General features: G+C 39.2%; 1 protein-coding gene across 1 annotated transcript in view; it reads right to left on the reverse strand.

Moving 5' to 3' along the window:
- chst8 (carbohydrate (N-acetylgalactosamine 4-0) sulfotransferase 8) overlaps window positions 1-15,522 on the reverse strand; it is a 120,267-nt gene that overhangs the window by 86,295 nt on the left and 18,450 nt on the right. The window contains exon 2 of the mRNA XM_028402319.1: window positions 5,167-5,360. Within this exon, the coding sequence (XP_028258120.1) occupies window positions 5,167-5,326 (160 nt within the window). The 5' untranslated portion in view covers window positions 5,327-5,360. The remainder of the gene's footprint in view (window positions 1-5,166; window positions 5,361-15,522) is intronic.

Raw genomic sequence — 15,522 nt, forward strand, 5'->3', positions numbered from 1 at the left:
CAACACAAACAGGCTTTGTTAAAGGAGCTTTGCACACACAGATGAAAGAATGGAAAAGCAGGGTGAAATAACAGTGAGTTTTTTCCACTCGCAAACATGTAGTGATGGATTTGCTTACAAGTACAGTGCAGTTCCAGGGCTCTGAGGGACATCAGCACAATTTAATTACATTAAGAGACAGCTAAATTGGTCTATGCAAACAGACAAGGCTTAAGGGATTACTGGACCTCTGACAGAGAGATCAAATTTTTCCTTCGAGCGTGAAACAATATGCCTGGCTCCTGGCAGGCTCCATGTGGACAGAGATAGAGGGATGGTGGAGTCGGAGTTGGGCCAATAGTGGACAGCCGTATTAATTTTATTCCTTGTTTTCATTTACTGTATTCTAGACGACCTCCATGATAGCCACTACAGACTCGGACATAGCCAAGACAACAAGTCTGCATGCATGTTTGTCTGGATCATGTTACCTCCTCTGCCCTCCTCATGCTTCCTCTAGGATCACCTAACCTCATGCATTTGCAATGTTTTGTCTGCCTGTCTCCTGACATTTATTAAAACACCTTGAAGGAACATTACTACATTGTTTTACTAAACACTGTTTTTCCACAGCTGCCAACACACTGGCTTTCTGTCTAAATGTTATGAATATGCACTTTTTATTTGTACTTTGTCTTCTTAGAAGAAGCTGTATACATGACTAAGCTGGGTTAGGAAAAAGGATTAAAGTCTTATTGTGTGTGAAGTCTAATTGTGGCATTCAAAGGAAACACGTTTTTTTGTTGTTGTTGTTTCACTTTTGTAATTCATGGTAAGGCAGGCTTTACACACTGACGTCCCACTCTGCAGTAACAGATGTCAGCCACTCAAAAACCAAAGGTATTGATGACATCTTCACTGCTTTCACTGCTAAAAGGTGCATACTTACCTTTTGAAAAGTGATTACATCTTGACTACACTGATAAGGATGTTACATGTGCCATAGTGATAGTTCACTGTGTTCACCACCTGTAGTGGCTGATGCAAGTAAGGATGCATGTTCCTAGTGGCTTAATTATAAATCAGTCCTTTCACATTTCACACATATAGGGATTCTATTACTGCCAGTGCCAGCTACAGCTGATCATTGCTGTAAGGTCTTGGCACATGCATGCTGCAGCTAAAATAGCAACACAGAGTAAAAAAAAAGCAAAACTAATTTATTTAATTATAAGGGTTGTGATTATGCATCAGAATATTAGAACATTTTTCTTATTTTTAACTAACATGTTGTGACAAGCTGCTGCCGTCAAAGTCATGCTGTTTAATTACACATTCATTCTAAGAATACACAACATGATGGAAAAATAAAAACAGTCTGTTACAGAAAAGTGGAAAATCTCTTTTGTATGATGTCAAAAGACCTCTGATCTAAACATGTAGGGTGTACATTTAAAAATGATTCCAACAAACAGCAATATTTTCTTTACTAAATTTACTAAAAGCCTGAAAGCCAGAAATGTGACATGTAAGTCATACTTCCAAGGTGATTAACAGCTGACTCTTGAACAAATGCATGTAAAAACTCATCACAACTAGTGGAGAAGCTGGTTGCCATCATTTACACATGACCTAGAAGTTTTACCGACTAACCTGACCAAACAGCACCTGAATATGAATGCAAAGAGACTTAATGTGATGCAGGACAGAAATGCCTTTCTATTCTGGAAATCAACCTATTATATCATTTAGGTGTAAAGATATGTTGAAATTACAGAAAATAAGTAACAGGATTCCACATTGTGTGTAGTTCAAGCCCAAATCCTCACAGGACTGTTAACAGCATGCACTTGGAGTACTTTTTCAAAATCCCTTTACAAAGGGCATGCTATCATCAAGTACACTGAGACCCAGGCACTGTGTTGGTAAAGTATATTTCCACTGGTGATGGAGCAACAATTCCTCTCCTCCATTTATGGATTGCTAGGTATTGGGGGATTGTGAGGTGACAGACAGTCCAACCCTCCACTCCCCACAGCAGTGAGTCCTCACTGCCACACTCATCTGAAAAATGAGCAGAGGTCACACCCCGAGGTGTAAATTTATGCAGACAATTTATCTGAACAGCTAGCTCTTCAGGTGTCTCCACTCCCTGAGAAACTGGCTACCGTTGCTCCAATTGTCCTTAAACAATTACTTGGAAGAGATCATGGGGTGACTGTTGCCATTTAAAATGCAGTTTTTTTTCAGCTACCATTGTGCGGTCCGTCTAAACCACAGAATACAAAGCTCTCAAGTACACTGCAAGCCAAATAAAGAGGTGGAGAAAGAGGGGGAGGCAGATAAAAGCTGACACCCAATGTATTATAACTCTGCTCTATTAGATATGAGCTTCTGCTGGGGTGAAGCACTATAGCTTAAGGCAAAGATACTGCTTGCTCATTGTGCTTTAGCGAGGGGGCTGGGAAGACTGTGTAGCCACTGTGTTCTGTATACAGCACACAGTCTCTCATGCATGATTTAGTAAAGTGAAACTTTTACTGTATATTCACATAGCAATACAGTAGAAGAGATAAAAGGATATGCTTAGACTGCAAATGCTATAGTGATGTATACACACTATGTCTGCAAAATAGCTAATGATCAAAAGAGAGGTCATCACTGACATGCCGCTCCTGCTTGTTCGCATTCATTCACACTTTTAACAACACCACCCAAATACTATCACATGATGGAGATGTCAGCCTCAATGGCCTGTTCACTTAAAGGTAGGGTCGGAGATTTTGAAAACTCAGTTAGAGTCAGCCAGATTTCGAAAGTAAACACACGCCCTTTCTCTCGGAGCTCACACTGAAGCCACGCCTCCCAATCACATGGACGCACATTGCCTGAAGATGTGACTTCGGCCATCATGCACGTACCTCTCTGGAGCACATAGAGCAGGAAGAGAGTGACAACCAGCCAATACTCTGTGCAGGGTCCACACAGAGGATTGGCTGATGTTTTTAGCATTTTATAGCTTCCACAGCTATGATTAATATTCTTCGTTTTAAAGCGAAACTGCCGAACTAATTGGTTGCTATCAGATTGTAAAGAGAAGTTATACTAATTTAACAAAAAGTGCATCAAAATTAAATTTCCTACCCTACCTTTAAAAAAAAACTCATCAAACTAGTGAGGCCTGTGTGCAGATACGCCGCACTCAGCACATACTCAACAAGAGAAGTTGTTGGGTTTCACTACAGAAAGGTGACTTCACCTCCAGACTGCAAATACTTTCATTAAATTATACTTCTGTAGCCTGAATAGTCTGTTAAACACAGACACAGTGTGACACATTTAAAGTAATGTAAAGTCCACTGGTGTAGAGGATTTGTGTGTAGTACTGTAGGTGTTCTCACACTATGATACCAGTTAGCTCTTTTATGCACAGCTGAGTTCACATTTACCCACAAGGTGACAGGAGTAATTGTAATCATTGTAGCTGAAGAAATAAAATAGGCAGAGACACCGGCTCCAAAGCTGCTGAGGGGCTCAACACACCCAGAAAATAAAAATATGAATCAGATCGGGCATTACAAAAAAAAGATGTCAGAGGGCACAACCTATCATACAGGCCTCAAACATGGATAAGCAATAATGTAATTACCCTAACGGTCTAGTGTAAGCACCTGTCACAGTTCATCTTTGTCCTGCCATAGATTGAAATTTCACATCATCGAGGCTGTGAAAACAAATATAAATATAATACAAAGAGGTACCCTTTCAATTGAAAGCATTGGTTAGCAGAATAGTGAACATACCATTCTGTAAGAGCATTTTAAATGTCAGAGAAAGTGCTTTAATGAAACTGTTTGTCCTTAAAGTGGCATTCATGGGACAGTTTCACACTGGTTTCCTGTAATCCTTCAATGTGTGCACCAATCCATCCTACAAGCTTATGGGTCGTAACGGCAGGTTGTGGTCATTTTGTGTTTTTGTAGTTAATGTGTGTGCTAAGTCTCCCATGTGTTCTTTTGCATGTGTCCTGCTTGTTTTTGTGTGATTGTGAATGGCCTTTTTTTCCACCTGACACCGCGCCTGAAAGCATCTGACAATCAGGGGAATATTAGAGGGTTGGAGAGATTCCACTCTGGCTAAGTGGCTCTTATTGCTGTGGAGTGTGACACCGCTCATATTCATAATGATCCACAGTGCTGTTGACACATGATAGTGCAGACACTCAGTAGATCGCAGCTCCTCTGACTCTCTGAGGTTCTCTGCTAGTGATGATTTTATCTCCAAAGAGCCTGCTTGGCCACTTTATCATTTGATCAGCGCTTTCTTTGATCGCCACAAACACACACACAAAGAGAGGGCTATAAAGTAAATTTACTACACTTGGGTACACATTTCTAACTTGACTTCACCATATTTAGGTGCATCTACAGTACATTTTTCTCTACACATTTTCTGACAGCTGCTGTCCACTGCCCCCTCTCACTCAAGAGTATGGTGTGTATATAATATATACCTAAATTGATCTCTGAGTCATGGACTGGTCCACTGCTGCTCTCATTTGGTTGAAAGTGTAGTACCAGCCAAGGATGTGCATAAGCAAGCAGCTGATCTCTTGTTTCTGAGACATGAAGCAGCTTAGTTTTACACGATCAGGACACTCGTCCATCATGGCTGCTTAAACCCAAATCTCTTTAATGCTGAGTGCTGAGCAGAAGCACACTGCTGGGTGACTTTATGAGGACAAAGGTTTGACTCATTTGAAAATTGGAGGAGAATTGGAAACTGTGACCATGTGCCCTGTGGAGAAAAAGGGCAATATTTTTGCATCTCTGCATCTTGTTAAATATATGACAATGGGTGTAAGATAGACTTAGATTGTCTATGTGTGTGCAGTAGTGTATTATAGCATATACTCAAGGCTTCTGTGTTCCTATGTAATTAGTGAGTTTTGGTTGTTTTTGTTTTTTACAAATATAAAAGTCAATAATTTGATTTATTTATTGCTACTTAATGCTTTATTGCTGGTTACTCCTTGTTTAAATGTAGAGCTTTTTTTAAAGGTTGCATTGATCATGTGTTATGCGGTATAACACTGCAAACATCTGTGTATTTTGAGAAGGCATCATTTCAAGTATCAGCCTTCACAGTGGTTAAACCTTGTGCTGGTAGGTGCAAGTAGAGACTAACCTGGGCCATGTTGCTGGACCATCTCTGACAGATCCTGCTGGTGGATGAAAAGAACCAGACCTCCAGCAGCGAACAGCAGGATGAACCAGACGGAGCAGGGCAGCCTCCTTCTCCGTCCACACAGGGAGTCCATCACCATCTTCATCTTCATCCACAGCATGGTGCAGCACTGTCAGACACTAATGGAAGAAGTTCTGGAAAAAAAGAAAGTAGGAAATAGAAAGAAGGTTTTCAGAATGTTCTTTTCTCTATATAGAAAAATTGCAGTATAAATATCATACTCTGTAGGAAATGGCAGCAAAAATACATTTACACAAATACATCAGCTGGAATCTGAGGCACTCATGCCATACAGTAGTATTATCCATTATATTATTATATCATCTCTAATGGGTACATGGCTAGATGTATGTGATAAACATTTACTTGATACAGTAGCAAATGTTATATAATGTATAAATTAATCAGCACCACCTTCACCATGTACAACAGTACAAGCCCTGTAAAGTTCATGTATCAGTATGTATGCATTAATATACAGTATGTATGTAATAATATTCCTACTAGAAAAGGGCATTTCCTGAAGAAAATGCAAGTTTGATTGCTGCAGCTGAAGCATTGCTTTGAATGCTGATGTGAAGGATTGTATGCCTCTGTGTGTCAGCCTGTCACGAGACCTCAAAAACCACTCCAACTTTGAGAGCCTGGCGTGCGGAAATGATTCGGAATTAAAAAATTCTGAATACAAGTTTGATAGAGCAGCATCTAACGAGCGTTTTAAGACTAAAATGGAGTCTGTAGCTTGAAATTTGTAAGAGGAGATACATTTGGCAGATGACCCTTGTTGAAGGGCTCTCTCCTAGACTCCCATGTTAAAAATGACACAGAAATTGCTTAATATTTGAAAAATTATAATTATACAAGAGTTTGGTTGCTCGGCAACCAAACTAATTATAAAAATATAAATATATAGATATTATATAATAATATATTATAAAAAAACGTACAATAACTTATAAAACCTAGCAACAGCAATCAAACTAAAAACAGTATTTGTGGGGCTGATTATATGTACTTTTATATATAAGTGTAGCTTTACTTACAAATATTTAGACTAATTCTAATTTTTGGAATTATTATTTATTATTTATTTATTCTGTGTCTATAATGAAAGTAACGATCATTATTCATGTTTTTTTATTGTGTCCGTGTACAGTAGTTCTTGCTCTGCACAGAAAAGGCACGACAGGTGGACAGATTTGTTGTTGGTACCCAGTATATCAGCCTATATATATTTAAGTAAAAGAAAAATCCATGAAGTCTGATGAATTGTTCAGAAATTCAACAGGAAGAGCAAACACTTAATTACTCCAAACAAAGCAATCTGTGCTCTGTTTGTAAGGATACAGTTCGGTAAACACAATTCCAGTTGGACTGGCATGAGTGCAGAGCAGCTCTGAGGTCTGTTCATACAGCGGAAAGACCGTGCGGCATCTGTCTTCAAATTAATATGCAAATGAGCTTCAGTTACTCCTCATGCATGTGTTGCCATTGCAGGAAATAAAATTGTTAAACAATGTAACTTTTTAACCCTTTGCTCAAAGCAGAGCTTATAAATAAACCACGACAGAGTAAATGTAAAAAAAACAAATGTGACACGTTCCCAGTGCTGATGCTAGAATGTACAGCCTTTTTCATTTTGATTACACAATGATAAAAAAACAAATGATAATGAAAAAGAGTATAAAGTACAAATGAGCAGATGAAACAGAAACCCAGAGGGACTGATAACAATATCTCGCTGCATAATCAGTGTGACAAACAATCACACACAGTCAAGTCATCAGAATGTCAGAAAAATGAAGAGAGCAAATAATAAATGATATACAACAAGAGAAAGTCAGCTATAGTCTGGATGGATTTAAGCTTCAGTGTTTACAGTATCAGCATTCTCCCAGACACAGAAGGAGTCCGAAGTAATCCAAACAGTGTCCACAAAAACTAGTTGGATGGAAAACTTTCTGGGGCACAACATTGTGTGTTTTAACTCTTTACCCAAAGATCCAAGTGCCCCTGGGCAAATAACAAATCTTATATTTGGAGTGAAAACATTTTCAGGTTTTTGCAGCAGGGATGCCGGGCTAAAACCTGAGGAAGAGATGTGAGTAAGGCAAGCAAGCAGAGAGACACATTCTAAAACCAAAACAACAGCAGGACACAGGTGACTGATTAAACAAAAAAAACTCCAGACAGAAAACAAACAACCTGAGGTTGGATATTACAAAGTGTTTAATCTTGTAATGTTTGTAAGTATTGCAGGAGATGTAGTGCACGGACAAACAAGGAACATGGGCACACAGCTGAACTAACAGAGAACGGAGTGGAACGGACAATAAAAACAAGTGACAATCAGAAAAACAATCAGAAAGGATGAAACAATCAGAGAGGTGGGACCAAAGATCCAGAAGTATACTTCCACATGCATGCCTCCATGAACATATACCAAAGATAGTATAAATATGTAGCCTACTTTCTTGTGTAGTGTGAAAATGCAGCTGATCTTCTGATCTAACACTAGCTGCTGCATTTAGCAGTACAGGGTGATTACAGACTGCTAAATTATTCATTCTGACAACAGAGTGGTGCTATTTGCACTTGTATGAAATAGCATGTATATGGTGAGGCGCTCACCACTCCAACCTGATCAGCAGCAGTTTCCTTGGCTGCCATTTTCACAAGCTAGAAAAAATATTGGTGTGGATCCTCCCCTCCTGCTATATAGCTAAGATGATGATCAATGCAGCTGTAGCAAGTGTAAAAACAGAAGAACGGCAATTTTAAAAAGCTGATACAAACAGACATAAAAACTACGCTGGTAAAGTGGGGTAAAAAAAATATAAAAGCACCAATAGAAATTTATGGGACAGTTATTTAGTCCTAAAAAATTACTCCACACATTAAAATGTATTTACATGCTGCCAGTCATACAATAACTCACAAATACAATGGGACCGTTCACTTTGACAGACGTTAATTGGACGGACATTACAGCACAACATAACAGCATTTGCTTTTGTGGGGATGAAAGTATCCATTCACATGTCAACCCACTAGGCACCCCTAAAACCCATTTATTCTGCTTTTTACTGATATTTCCATATAAATGTTCTCTCGGCAAGGAAAAAAAATGCAAGGAAAGACAAAGTGCAAGACATCTAATAAAAAAGAGAGAAGGGAAGCTTTCTTTACACTTTGATGACTGTGTTCATGCAGCTTTACCAAAGATTAAAACACAAATATGTGTTATGTGTTATGTGTTATGTGTAACTGTTTATAAAAGCCTGTGTGATGTTAGAGGAGATGTTGTTGCTGTATAAAGAGGATGCGCCTCCCTGTGTGCTCAGTCAGAATGAGTGTTGAGTTTTATTTTGTCCGACTGGCTATTTCAGGTTCTCTGTTTATTCTCTCATCTTCACTGCGTGGGCAGTGGGAAGGACCAAGCGATACATGCTTTCATTTCAGTCATATTAATGTACTGCATAATGTTTGGCTGAATATAAAACACTACACAGTAGCCCTAAGTGCAGATTTGCAGTGGCAACCATTTTCCCCAAGAGCACACAGTGAAAGCAAACGTTTTGATTGGTGTGAATGCACCGCTACTGTGTAAAGACCACAATTCTCAAGAATACTGAGCTTACCGCAGGAGCTGGATCTATCACATTGTGCACATCTCCTATGATGCCACTGATACAGCATCAAATTGTTGTTTTTGTATCATTTGTCACACAGTTTGGAAAACTAGCAAACAATTGCTTAGAAATAGGGATCAGGTTTTTCTGCCCTCGAGTCCGAGTCATTTGATTTTGAGTATCTGCTGATACTGAGTACCGATCCGATAGTTTTAGGGTTCTCTACAAAGGCGAATGGCAGGACACTCATTGCGATCATTTGTGCTATCTTGGCTGTGATGTCATGCCCCACGGGGCATATTAGGGCTGTCAAACAATTACAATTTTAATCTGTATAAATGTCAATTTTACCTGTTATTGCTTGCGTTTCTGTTTGCATAAGCAAAACTGGGTTTGTGTGTCCCTAGATTCTACGGGCACAATACTTCGACAAACTGCCAAAACCGCATTGCCACACTATATATACTTCATCCATCCCAAGCTAGCAAATTTCGCAAAGGAAACGATTCATCCGAGTCTTGAACCCAGGACCTCTCAAACCCAAATTGACAATCATACCACTAGACTACAAGCCAGAGAGTCATCCTGCGCTGCAGATGCGTTAAAATTTTTATCAAATTAATCACAAGAACAACCATGAACAACAAAGAACAACTCATCAACAACAACTGGACATGGAATTCACACATTGATATACCACAGGGGCGTTCCCGCCTGCCGGCCCACAGGGGCATCTACTATCCCCCTGCAGACCCTGGGTCATACAGCGAATAGACTATTAGTGTTTATTCCCTAACAAGGTAAAGCTCCAATTCCTTAAATCTCATAGGTTGTGAGGCTGATCTAGGGATGACCATAAACTGGGCACTCAGGAGAAAAACACATTCCTTTAGAATCTGGCTTTTATCAGGTCAGAGGTGCTGCTGTCCTTAGCCTGAATTTATGACCATCTCGTACCAACCGGAGCTCCAGAGAGCAGAAGAACAACTGATCTCATCTGCCACAGCCTGAACTGCAGAAAACAAAGTTATATCACACACTATGAAATTACTTCTTAATACATTCAGTATCCTCGAATTACTTTGATTTTCTATAAAATATTCTAACACATAAACACTTATGAAAATCACATTATTAAGTGATAAACACATTTAAACATGAATACTTATATATCTGAACACACTGCATGTTAACACCGTGCAGAATAAATTCTTTCACCCTACAATTGATGTGACAGTTAACGTTAGCATATAGCATATAGCCTAGCAAATAGTTAGCAAGTAGCCGCCAAATGAATGACAGCTTGATGAGGCAACATGTGACGTCCGTTGCCGTGGAAACCATATATGGTTTATACCGATAGTCTTCTTCCAAACTTTGCAGATATAAATACTATTGTATTATAATATTATCTAAATACTATACATCATAATTAGTTTGGTTGCCCAGCAACCAAACTCTTGTTCTTCTATTTTATCTATTTTTTGGCTCAGCATATCTTCAGAATGCATGGGCCGATTCAAACCATTCAAACATCATCGTCATCATCATCGTTGCTGGGCAACCAAACTAATTATGCTGGATTAATCCATGTTAACACATTAACTTTGCCGGCCCTAAGTACTGATCTGGAGGTAACGTCTGAAACCACGTAGTCGGGCCTGATCGTAATCGGATCACGTGATTGGATCTGAACATCCCTACTTACTGTAGAAATGTAAAGTTTGTTATTACCACCATATTTAATCATCCTGAGTTTAATCAGGTAAACCTACTTTTCTGCTTCTGAGTTGTGGAAGCATTTATTTCAAGTTGGGCTGAAATGTTTAAAGATGTCTGTTCTCAGTTTGACCTTCTGCCTTACATCACAGTGTCATACTGCCACAGCAAGTACTCCTGTGTAATAATATCACAGGGAATCACACCAGGTTTTCACTTCCATTTCCATTTGTTTAGCTCTCACTCAATAGTTGCATCACCTTACTTTTGTATAAGATATTGGGGGTCACATAAACATCCAACTCTTGTTTCTTGCTATTTGAGACGCCAGAATTCTGTTTCATGCCCCCAGGTCCAGTGCATAGAGTTGCAGTTCAGCACAAGGTGTGATGGCATGCATTCCTGTCAGTGCTGATTTTAGTGAATTGAAAAGAGTGTCCTTGATTATTAGCCCTCAAGGAAAGGGCTGGTTTCATCATTCCCTTTACATGGTTAAACTGAGCCTGTCACATAAACCCCTACATGAGAACGATGTTGGTATTACACTTGCAATATTACTGCATGTTAGTGGAATTTCCAACTTATTACCAAACCCAGAGCTGCAGAGAAGCAAATGAAAGCATAAAATGTAGATTTTTAACAACAAAGAAGAGCACACACTACACTCAATAAAACATGCATAACATACATTTTTCCTTTTAAAGACACTTAAAAACATCGTACTGAAGGCTGTTTAATTTTTTGTCATATCACACTCTCAACATAACCCAATCACCATGGGTTCAATACAAGCTAAAAAAGACTGCAGTGACACTGGATTTTTATTCACATAAATAACAAACAAATGGTCTGCCTGTGCTGCAGTTTGCTGACTTGCTGTGAGGGTTCTGTCTGGTTTCTTACTTTTGTGTGACTCTGGACTTGATAGTGCCTTGGACATTGGACATCATGTTTGTGTGAACATCCTGACATTCACTTTAAAATAAACCCCAGCCAGAACTGCAATCTAAACTTGCACAGCATTTAACAATGAGGGAAGAACTGAAAAAACGAGTGTGCATCACCAGCCAATTGATCTGAAAGAACTCAACAAAAAAACATACTAACAAAATCACTGCAACTGCCACAGTTTGACACAAACATCTCATTATGATCAAACAATGCCTCATTTTAAAGACGACGCCTTTATACTCTACTTCCAAACAGATGTATATGCCAAGAAATGACACACGACCCATTTCATGCAGGAAAAAAATATTTCTTCTGTGTCAGTGTTGTAATGTGGATGTACTGTTTGATGTTCATGTATAATACACATCAAAGGATCGTGCTTTTTATTTCCAAGCAAATGCCAGTCAAACATATGAGGTTTATGTACACGTTAAGCAAGTGTTTGGCTGTGGTATCTTTTCAAACTTTGCTGAGAAGGACAGATTATGATGAAATTAAGTGTTTTGTTTAATTTCAAAACAACCAAACTGAAGTGATGAGCTTAGTAAGGTAAAAATCCTGATGGAAAGTGGATGGATCATGTATTAATTAAGGTGATAAATCATTTACAGTAAGCCCTGTCTTGCTCACTCTGTGGTATTGTGTTAAGTGTGCTGCACAAACTGACAGGAGCATCAGGTAAAATAAGATCATCAGTGTTTTTTAAGAGCAGATGATGCTTTATTGTTCATCTCCAACTGAAGATAAAGACAAGACGATTCCTTGGTTCTGTCTTCGACTTGTACAATTCAAATATTTTAGGTGACTGATCCCCTCCTGCTACTTCAAATGTCTCTCACTGTGAGACCTGCTGATACGGGTCTGACTATGTATGAATAATCTCTCTCATGTTCTTGGCAGTTGTACCCCTGCAGTGTGTGTAAGGCACGACAGTCCTATTGATGAATCTATTATTATTATTATTATAAATTATCTAATGCATATGAAACCTTGAAGCTTTTCTTAGTGATATAATTAAGGGTTTGTTTACCTTTGTTGCCATCTATGGTAAATGCTAGCCATTTCAGTTTTACTGTGAGAAAGAATGAAAGAAATAAATATGGAATGTCAGTTCTTGTTTCTTAGTTTCCTTATTTTTTTTTTTCTTGCAGTCAAATATCAAAGTCCGAAGCTTTCCGCTCATATATAGCTAATGAGCATGACTCAAACACCGCATGTGGGCTGAATTCCTCACAACATGCACTGGCAAGACAGCAATCCGTTTTCATTATTTGACTACATATCTAATCACCTGCTCCCTCTTAGTGGATTAGAGCATTTCAGATGTCCTAGAAATTTTTACACCATTCATGTATCTCCTCTCTAGTGTGTCAGTGAGAGTGAACAGTGTTGGCTTGCAAAAAAAAAGAAAGAAAGAAAGGGAGGCTGTTGCCAAGTGTGTTTCATAAATTAATGATTAGATGCGAGGGAATTTGATGAGCTTATAATGGGAGCTGGTATAGGATCATGTTCAAAGCACTGCTAATTGTCTTTATTTATGACAGCTGGTCTCTGGGATGAATAAATGCATTTGTCACACTGTTGTGATGAGCAATCAACCATCAACCCTGCTAGCTATCTCTCACTTCCATTTACCAAAAGGACATATAGAGTTCCTCTGATCAACAGCAAGGAGGTGCATGCAAACAACAGCCTGACTGCACTGTTTGTGTGAATGGGAAGCATCATCATGCAAAGCTGTGAGGGTACAGTGACAGAGCCATATTCAGAATTCTTAATGCCTCAATGTCTTTAAATTTAATTTAGTGGGTGACTACGCATTTGACATCGTGCTGATATATGCTGGTTTTGACTTACAGCATCTACAACTATGTGTGAGACATGCATTTGTTTTACAGCATACTGAAACACAGCTGTTCCTTTGGCTCCATTCCCAACAGCCCCCATACGGCTTGGAATAAAGCCAAATGAACAGTATAGTACAGTATGTAAGGTGCATACACGCGCAGTACAGCAGTAGCCGCAGAAGCACTGCCACACCAAAAACATCTCATCACAGGAGAGAAGGCTGCATGACGGTGACCTGCCATGCTGGCCTCAGGACAGCAGGCTCAGGCAGGGCAGGTGATGACAGCCCCGACACAATCGGACATGCACAGATACAACACATCCTCAACATATCACGTCAGCTCCAATAGCTGCCAAGGGGCACTGCTGTGCTCCACAACTCACCTTTCAGATGAGGTTACAGATTAGTTTCTATTTATATGGAAGAACTCAAAGCTACTCAATGACCAGCAGAGTACAGCAGATAAAATCATGCAATTGGTAGAACCAGCCCTTTCCCCCTTTAAATCAAGCCTTAAGTTAGACATTTTTGTTCATTTTTATGTGACAGTCTAATTCTCATTCTTATATCTCCAATGTTAAAGCTTCATTGCACAGGTGGGAAAAAAGTCATTTTGACAGTCAAAAGGCTTTTTGGTACCAATTTTTAAATTTCTATCAGATTAAAAAAAATTCTCCAGCATGGTCCAAGTCACATCTGCCTTGAAAGCAACACACCTGACCCTGATAACCCAGGAAAACTGTTAGACTGTATTACCTAATGCTTTCATTACCATCTACAAATCAAACATTAATTCTCTGGAATGCTGAAACTCACAAACAACTTCCAGCTAATCAAAAGCTGAGCTGAACGTCATCTCCTCGTCCCTGTACAGGTGAAAATAGCAGTTCTATTTCCTGTTAAAAGTTGGAGAGGAGGTGGTAGACAGAAGAATCCATATGGTTGACATACTGTGAAACAGAGGGTGCAATGCTGGTGCAAAGTTATTTTTACCTAAAATTTTTTTAGCTTCTGGGCCTGTCAGAGGGGGAGCAAGCAGCTCGTTTTTAAAGTATCTGTTCAGACAAAGCCTGAGGTGAATTGAGGGTAAATACACACAGGTGCCCAAGTACACATGCTGTATGTCTCAGTTAACTGAAGGGTTTGAGAACTTTGCATTATTAGAATATGGGTATGACACGTGTGAATGGACAGAGCTACTTGTTCTTTTTCCATTAAAGCTCCAAAGACTCTTTTAACATACTTGTTGCAAACTTCATAGATTAATGCAAAGATCATACTTTCACAGAAGACATTGAAAGGAAGTGAGCAAATGTAAAAGTAAGAGGAAGAAGAAGAATTTGTAAGATTACAGGAACCCTTTGGATCAAACACAGCCTGGTGAAGTTTGTTATAGGTAAGATGCATCAGAAAAATACAGATGAGCTTATTTCATCCAACAGAGTATGGCCGCCGAGCAAGCAGTGAAGGCAACATTGGCAAGGAGAAACTCTAACCCTGTAAGATATACAAATAAATCCCTTTTTCCAGAACAGCTCAGCAAACCACGATCACACACACTAAAGAGGAATATTTCCCACAAGAGCTCACCTGTATGACTCAAAAACAAATTGTACACACTACACTGTCAGTCTGTATGCATTTAGCTGTTTATTAAAGGGATTGTCTCGCCATCTGCTATCTGGTCTTAGTGAGAAGGATGCACAGAAAATGTTATTTCTACAACTACCAGATGGACCAGATGTCACTGCACAACAGGCTGCACAGTAGTATCACTAACAACCAGTTACCAACAACACCAACTGACTTATATGGATCTTCACTGGTTTTACTGAATAAAGTAACAAAATATGTTCACACACTTTGTGTTTGAGTGCGGATGTAGAGTAGTAATGACAACACATCCTCATCATATCATGTCAGCCCAATACCTGCCAAGGGGCACTGCTGTGCTCCACTGCCCACCTCTCAGATGAGGTTACAGATTAGTTTCTATTTATACAGCAGCTCAATGACCAGCAGAGTAGAGTACATAAATTACACATAAGCCTGTCTGGTGGAACAAAAAGGTCTTCTTGCCTTAAAAACAAGTCTTAATATGCAATCTGATTCTAGCAATCTTAGGCATCTGCTGTTGGCAGTTTA

This window comes from Parambassis ranga, chromosome 3, assembly GCF_900634625.1.
Source record: "Parambassis ranga chromosome 3, fParRan2.1, whole genome shotgun sequence".
Taxonomy (NCBI): domain Eukaryota; kingdom Metazoa; phylum Chordata; class Actinopteri; family Ambassidae; genus Parambassis; species Parambassis ranga.